The 8,669-nt window shown below is 34.5% G+C and overlaps 1 protein-coding gene across 1 annotated transcript; it reads right to left on the reverse strand.

Moving 5' to 3' along the window:
* Window positions 1–1,856: 1,856 nt before the first annotated feature.
* LOC141391355 (uncharacterized) lies at window positions 1,857–5,290 on the reverse strand. The gene is made up of 2 exons (XM_073964267.1): window positions 3,029–5,290; window positions 1,857–1,901 (listed from the first exon to the last, which is right to left on the reverse strand). The coding sequence occupies exons 1-2, from the start codon at window positions 5,288–5,290 to the stop codon at window positions 1,857–1,859; spliced, it is 2,307 nt and encodes a 768-aa protein (XP_073820368.1).
* Window positions 5,291–8,669: the final 3,379 nt, after the last annotated feature.

Consider the following 8,669-nt stretch of genomic DNA (forward strand, 5'->3'; position numbering starts at 1 on the left):
GAAAACTTAAAAAATCACTTCTTTCCGACTAAAATTGCACGAAAACAATAAGGGTTTTTTGCATTTTTTTAAGTGTAAAATATCATAATTGTTTTGTAAAATATTAAGAAAAATAAATCATGGCATACTGACTTACCATTTGTCCGCGCCACTCCATTTTTTTAAAACGAATCAAAAATACATTTCTTACAAAAAAAATTATTAAACAAAAGTGCAACTTTAAGTGCATTTTTAAGTCGTTTCGTGGAGTAAATCGGCAAACTGAGTATGGACCATTTGCAGTGGAGTACTTAGCTAACGAATTCAATAAAAGTTTAATTAATTTCATGTACTTTGAAAATCCCTTAAAGTTCCACTAAACTTCCCAAACGAAACGAAAATTTGGCCTTGCAATATTGTAGCCCTGTACTAGTAGAACTTATCTTCTGAAAAACCCACATAACAAAAAATCCATCTACGGCATCAAAATCTATAAAATATAGAAAATTTTACATAACTGCTGAAATTCTGGTCAGTATGGGCTAAACTATTGAGAGTTGAACCAAGTAACCTTTTGTAAAAATCTTCCAAATAATTCTCAACAACTCTTTAGAACATTCTGAAACTCTAAAATGCTTACTTCATGTTGTTTCAGCAGTATTTTGCATCATATCTTTTACAACACGTATTTCAAACACAGTTCACACCAACAGTTTATTCTCGCATTTCACCATATTATTGACATATTTTTTAAATGGTCGTTGAAAAATATGCTGAAAACAACGTTAAAGAGGTATTTTAGAACAATGACATGTTCCGAAGAGTTGTACATTAAATTCCAGCGAATATTTTTCCAAAAGAAAACATTAAGAAAAAAATAACGGTTGTGGAGATACGGTGCGAAATGTATAAAAATTGTGGAATTTTTGCATATATTTTGAAATTTGAGGCAATAAATGCAGTTTTTCGAGTTCATTATTTCTCCATGTTTGCACAGAAATTTATTTTGCGCCCGAAAACAATTTAAATAAAACACGGTTGTTTTTTCGATAAAAAAATTCAATTTATTTGCGTCACTAGATTGCCGGTCATAGATCAACTAAAAAAATTCTTATTATTTATCCCTACTCTAAGGGCCACATAACAAAGAGGAACAAAACGAAATTGAAACACAAGCATTAGAATTGAAATATGCGAAAATATGAAAATATCACGATCAAAATAAACAAGCAGAAAGGGCCACAGTTATTGCTTAGTATGTGCATAAACATACAAAGAGAACTGGTCAAACAACAGTGTTGTTGTTATTACCCTTTCAAACACAAAACGGACGACGAAACTAGAAACAGGCAAATGCCTAATCTATGTAGGCATTGTTGTTGTTATTTCTCGTCATAACGAACATAACACAAAAGAGACTTATGACAAGAAATACACATATTAGGGTGGGACGAACGAACAAAACATTAAGGTGGGCCGAATAACATATTAAAAATAATAAATTTATAAATTTTGAATTAAATTAAAATAAATAATAACAAATAATGACCCAATAAATGAAACAACAAAAAATACAAAAACATAAATGCGATCTCCTCCAACATCCTCCGCCCGTTGAAGCATCAAGGTTCAAAATTCTTGTTGTGGTAAAGGACCGATATTGTGGATTCGAATATTCATTAATGGCGAGACTATGAACGACTTGTGGTTGTTTGATAACATTTTCATCATATCTACTACGAGTATTTGATGGCAGTCCGCCAACTTTCATCAGTGACGGTTGATGGAAATTGGACTCTGTCAGTCGAAACACACCAAATGCAGGACAAGGCAGCTCTACAAGTAAGATGTATTTCCAAAGGGTTATTTCTAGCTGGTTATGAATCATGGGGGCAAAAACAATAGGCTTCTTCTTTGGACATCTGTTGGAGATACAAAACACAAAAACAATTAATCGAATACATTTCAAATAAACCAAATGCTTATCCATAATGTCTTCAAAAGCATTATTTCCACAGATTTTTCTATTTTCTGGACCGTTTATGATAGATTCTTCTCCCGTATCAAGACAATTAGAGCATTCTTCTTTGAGAAATGAGTAACTACGAAACGAAGCCAAGATTGACGACTCAGGAACATGCCAACTACGAAATACAATATCAGTTGGATATCTTCTTGCTGATGCATGTCTCCAAAAAACGTTTTGTGTTTCTTCTTGAAGCTTTGAGATACGATTTGCAATGAAAGTATTTATAATCGACGAATGTAATTTGAGTCCCTCAAGGACAAACTTCCAATCTTTCCAAATGTGCAACGATGAGACATAATTTACTATATTGTATTTTGGTTTGAGCCACGATTTACTGAGAGACCCTCCAGCACGACGATGTAAAGATTGAGCTTTGATTGCAGCAACTTTCGATGATTTAAAATTCCAAGAAAATCTAATATTTTTGAATGCGAGCGCCGAAATTGATATTTTTGTGGCATTTTTGACATCGGGCAACACGAGATTACAAAGAAAGACATCTTGTTTAGATTTCCAGATTAGATTACCCAAGGTTTCGGTAATGTTGTCCGATGTATTAATGATGTTTTCTGTATCATCATTCCAAGTGATCGACGCATGGTTGCAATTCCGTTTAGCCAATTCGAAACCATGCCATTTTAAGATTTGTATTAACTCGTCCCTCTTGAGAGCTAGAGTTTCGATGTTATCGACGCCAGTACGTACGTCAGCGACGTATAGATCTTTTTGGAAGACCTCCGAACCACAAGAATGCGATGTGATATGCTTATCTGTAATGAGAAACGAAATACGATTTGCGAAAAATGGGGCGGCCGATAAGCCATTATTTACTATCTTCAATTGGAATACCTTTATATTATCATTTTTGTTACTTCTCCACAAAACGAGTTGAGAACTTCTATCCGGTTCTCCAATACGAAACTGCCGATACATTTTCGAAATGTCTGCAGTGAGAGAGTATTTGTTCCAGCGAAACGAAAAGAGTGTGATGATCAAATCCTGTTGTGTTGTTGGACCGACCATCAATATATCATTCAACGAATGATTCGACGAAGTGCGAGCGACAGCATCAAATACGACTCGATGTTTTGTAGAGCTACTATAATGCTTGAGAAAACAATGATGAGGTATTAAATAAGGCAAATTATTCAACGATTGGTTGTAGGGCGACATGTTTCTAAGCGACACATATTCTTGCATGAATTCTTCATGCATCGATTTCAAAGTTGATTCACGTTCAAGTCGACTTTCGAGCGACAAAAAACGTCTACGAGATATTGCAAATGAGTTACCAATATAATTGGGTAATTTCTTGAATGGAAGGCTAACTGCTATTCTTCCATAAGAATCAAAGCGACTATTTTCGATAAATTGATCTTCACATGATTGTTTTTCTTTAGTGTGTGTTGAAGTTCCATCAATATTAATATCTTCATGCATACTTACAGTTAAATTGCAAGTCAACGAGTTTGAATTAGAACGACTAGGCGATGAACCACCAACTATCCAGCCGAAAACTGTATTTGTAAGACATGGCAGACCATTTCCGAACGAAATTTTGCCATCCAGCAACAAATCGAAAAAGACTTCGGCACTTAAGAGCACATCGATAGGTTTTGGCTTGTAGTACAATGGATCAGCTAATTCTATGTTTTGGGAAATCTTCCACTGCGAAGTATTGATTAATTCACCAGGTTGACGAGACGAAATGTTTTTAGTAACAGCAAATGTCAAGGACCACATGAACGAATTACTTCTTGATTTTATTGTAGTGTCCACAGAAAACTTGATTGCTGTTCTAACTTCTCCGATTCCAGAGATTTCTTGAGAAAACGGTCTAAATTTGAGCTTCAGCCTTTTTGCAGCTTCTTCCGAAATAAAATTGAGTTCAGAACATGAGTCGAGTAAAGCTCTTACCGTCTGAAAGTTACCACAATAGTCCTTCATTAGAATCTGTGCTGTTGGAATTATTGCTCTCTTGAACGACCGAGCTACTAACGATACTGGATTTCCACTGGTTGACGGTTGCGGTGAATTACTATTCGAATTTGAAGAACTGGGTTGATCTGGATTACTGAAGATGTGCAAAATTGTGTGATGTGCAGAATCACAAACTCTGCATCGAGAATTTGAGGGACACATCGAAACCATATGCCCTTTTCGAAGGCAGTTGATGCAATGTCCACTACGTTTTACGAAATTAAAACGTTCCGAGACGACAATGTTGGCAAACGACGAGCATGTTGAGATGTTATGTTCACTTGAGTTACAATATGAACAATTCGAATTTGAGTTGACTAAAGTATGAGCCGACCGATTGAATTTAGGTGATTTAGGTTTGTTTGAAACAACATTTTCAACAAGTTCAGTTCTCTTTCTATGACTTTCGAGAAACTGACAACGACGACTTAATAGTTCATAGCACAAATCCCATGAGGGCAACGATTTAAAGTCTTGTTTCTCATCATAGTTATCTTTAGTTTCATTATCCACTTTTGAAAGCACCAAATGCACTAAAATTGCATTCATGACATCTGCCTCTGATCCGAGCGACAACAACGAACCACGAACAGCAGATACGGTATCAATAAGATGGCGCAACGAAACACTATCACTCTTTTTCATTTGTGGAACATTGAACAACGATTCGATATGTTCTAAGAATATGAGCACTTTATTGTCATATCTTTCTTGCAATCTTTGTAAAGCCTTTTCATAATTCTCTTCACAAACTTGGTATGGTTCAACAACGGCTAAGGCAGGACCCAAAAGACAATTCAACAAGTAGTTAAATTTTTCAATTATACTGATCGATGGATTTTCATGTACGATATTATAGAACGCAGTAATGAATCTTTGATATTCACTATATTTTCCATCGAAATTGGGCAACTTCAGTGAAGGCAAACGAGAATTTGAACCACAAGCTATTGAAGCGTTAATGAAACTAGATTCCATAGACACTGGACCACAATTTTTCTTTATCAATTTCAATATTTTTGATTTTGCCACGATAAATGTTTCTTCTAAATCGATACGAGAACTGTCATTTGCATTAAGAGCTTCTATTTGACTTTGTATTGTGCACAATTGTTTAAAGTACGACTCCAATATTTCTAGCCGACATTCTAAAATGGTCGAATCCATTTTAGATCCATCTTTTTCCACTTTTTTCTGTATGTTAGAAATGTTCTTTTTCACTGAGCTACGTTGTTGTTTAAGAGAAGCTAGTTCCGAATCAATAGCATTCTCTTCTACGATGTCAATATTGTCTTTTGGCATTTTGAGAAATAATCCAAGAGAATCACAATCGAACAACAAAAGAGAATTTGGCTTCTATTTTCAAATGATAGCGCCAAAATGTTTATGTAAAAAGCAAATATTTCACTCAAGATGGTGTTTTTCAATTTATTAAATATTGAGCTACTTAGGTTTCCAATATTTTCCACGAAACGAAAATGTCTATGTTTGTGTGTATGTTACGAATTGCGATTACGCAACACCAAAGTTTTTTCCGAGCAACAAAAAATCCACTTTCTGCTAAAGGATAATAAAAATCCTTTTCAAAAACAATAAATTTAGAACGACGGTAGAAATTAAAATTAATCAAAACCCACGATTGGTTATAAAGCGGCAAATTACTTGTGTTTGTTGTTACACCGAATGTGCAGAACAACAACAACGAACGACGAAAAACACTGAGACACAGAAATTTGTTCTTCCACTTTATTTTGTTCGGTTAATTAATTTTATTAATTAATCTACTTTAATTTTATGACTACCGTCCTGTCACGGTCGCCAAAATGTTTGCACAGAAATTTATTTTGCGCCCGAAAACAATTTAAATAAAACACGGTTGTTTTTTCGATAAAAAAATTCAATTTATTTGCGTCACTAGATTGCCGGTCATAGATCAACTAAAAAAATTCTTATTATTTATCCCTACTCTAAGGGCCACATAACAAAGAGGAACAAAACGAAATTGAAACACAAGCATTAGAATTGAAATATGCGAAAATATGAAAATATCACGATCAAAATAAACAAGCAGAAAGGGCCACAGTTATTGCTTAGTATGTGCATAAACATACAAAGAGAACTGGTCAAACAACAGTGTTGTTGTTATTACCCTTTCAAACACAAAACGGACGACGAAACTAGAAACAGGCAAATGCCTAATCTATGTAGGCATTGTTGTTGTTATTTCTCGTCATAACGAACATAACACAAAAGAGACTTATGACAAGAAATACACATATTAGGGTGGGACGAACGAACAAAACATTAAGGTGGGCCGAATAACATATTAAAAATAATAAATTTATAAATTTTGAATTAAATTAAAATAAATAATAACAAATAATGACCCAATAAATGAAACAACAAAAAATACAAAAACATAAATGCGATCTCCTCCAACACTCCAAATATTTTATACTTGTCCTTATCTAAAAATTTGCTTTAGAGGTCAGAAGAAGATTCGCATTGGTTTCAGAGATATAGCGCCGAATTTCTTTAAAAACTCAATATTTAACCATGTTTAGATGGGGCCATAAAATCCGAGCTGGATCTCGCACAACAAAACCCAACTAAGGTTTCTTGTCGTTTGGGTCTGTACTTTCAAAAAATCATCAGTTCGAATTGTTTGCACAAGATCACATTAAAAATGTTGCACAGTGTAATCGACAGAAAAAATCCCTGAAGTTTAAATTCAATGTAATTTTGAAATATTTTAAATAATATGCAATAAATAAAATATAAATATTGACCTCAAGCTCATTAATCTTGGTTTTATTAACATTCGAAAGGTAGAACAAAACATAAAAGTACGACAGAAAAATCCTTTTTTGTACAATAGACATTTACTAATTTGTAACAAGAGATCAGTTTCTAATAATCTCAACGAACGAGACTGCGGTGGAACAGAAGTTTTATCATAAAAAATGGTTGGTATAGTTCTTTTTTTTGCAAGTTTGAAACATAATAAAGAATAAGGACCACAAGAATATTTTTTTCTAGATATTGTTAACAAGCCAGTAAACATCTTGTTCTGAACTCAACAACACTTAGAGTCAGCCTAAAATTACTATTAAACGCTTAAACAACACCTTAAACCTGGCTACGTCGGTGGCTGTAAACATTACCACAAGGATTAGCATCGGTATAATTTCCCAAAGCATCTTCCAACTGATCTTAAAGAACTTAAACAAAAATGTTGAACTTTTGTGGGGGATGTACCCTAATTAGAAGACAGATATGGACCATTTTCGTAGCTTAACTACATTTAAACAAATATTAGAAGGTCCAAGTTTGAAACAAATCAGTTGATTCTTTCATTAGATATACCCTGCACCATCTTAGTGATATTTTTTAATTTTTGGGGAAGCTGCTGGAATGTATATTCGGACAAGATATTACGAAGGAAAAATTTTGGACCGAACCGGCTCATCCGCTCGAGAGTTATCGTGGGCTCCAGCCACTACACATGGGTTAATGGGTTTTTTTTACAGCTTTCGGGCTATTTTCTCAGGAAGTACGGACTTGCCCCTAAAAAACTTCTACCGTCGTAATGAGGGCAGCTAATACATGTTGTTACAACAAATATCAACGCTATTCGAGATCAGCTCTTAAACTCCACTTTTTCGAAGTTTTGTGTGGGAGGTACCCGAAGGAGTGGATATATAGTCAATATTCAAACCTAATCTGTTTCTTGTAGACATTTCACGATGTGCCAAGTAAGGACCAAATCGGTTACTGTCTTCAAGAGTTATCGTGCGCACCATATTAGCGAAAAGTTTTGAACTTATGTGTGGGAGGTACCTAAAGGAGTGGATCAATACGGCTCATGTTCGAAGATAACACTGTGCAACACGAAAATTATTAACCATATTCTGACACCACAGTGTGATAGAACACCAAAAATTAGAAGACACGTGTCTCGCCGTTTTTCCCTATCTCATCAATTTTCGCGGTTATAGGCCTCCAAAGGTTTGAGGCTTTGATGTAAAAAGGGTCATTTAGTCAGGACTATATCTTCCAAACCGTTAGGAAATTTGAATTTATCTCAAAGGCAAAGTTGTAGCTCTTGTCTTAAGGAACAAAAATTGTGAACACATATAACCCATCAAACTTCATCTGCAAGGACAAAATCGCCATGGTCAAATTTCTTTTAAAAATTGTCTCAAGTTTTGTTATACAGCTTTCAAACCGATCAAATTTGAAGCAAGCAACCAACTAGATCTCAATTAACATCTTTCTAGAATATACGAACTCTGTAGAAACGGATCTTAATGGTCAAAATAGCAAAACAATTGGGATTTTTATCCTCTTTTCTACGATTCTGCTCCATAGATATTAAATCGTTCAAAATTCAGGAAAACAATCAACCACAATAGTGTAGCAAAGGCTTCAGTAAACAACTTTCTGGAATATGCGAAATGTCTATGAACGGCTCTTAATGGTAAAAATAGCAAAAATCTTTTGAAAATATCCAATTTTTATACTTTTTTCTCCGACTCTGGTCCAAAGATACAGTCAACCACAAAAATGTACCTAAGATTTCAATATACAACTTTTTAGAACATATAAAGATTCTAGGAATGATTCTTAGGGCTGAAATTCACGAACAATTAACTTTTTTTAACATTCCCCCTGCTCAGGT

The sequence above is a fragment of the Musca autumnalis genome, unplaced genomic scaffold (assembly GCF_047663935.1).
Source record: "Musca autumnalis isolate F117 unplaced genomic scaffold, ASM4766393v1 scaffold_1, whole genome shotgun sequence".
Taxonomy (NCBI): Eukaryota; Metazoa; Arthropoda; class Insecta; order Diptera; family Muscidae; genus Musca; species Musca autumnalis.

Excerpts from the sequence above, each read along its gene's own strand:
- LOC141391355 (XM_073964267.1), bottom strand. The coding sequence starts at position 5,290 with ATGCCAAAAGACAATATTGACATCGTAGAAGAGAATGCTATTGATTCG. Across the intron at positions 1,902-3,028 it reads CGTTGAATGATATATTGATG|ATGTCCAAAGAAGAAGCCTA; the intron begins GTCGGTCCAACA and ends TATCTCCAACAG.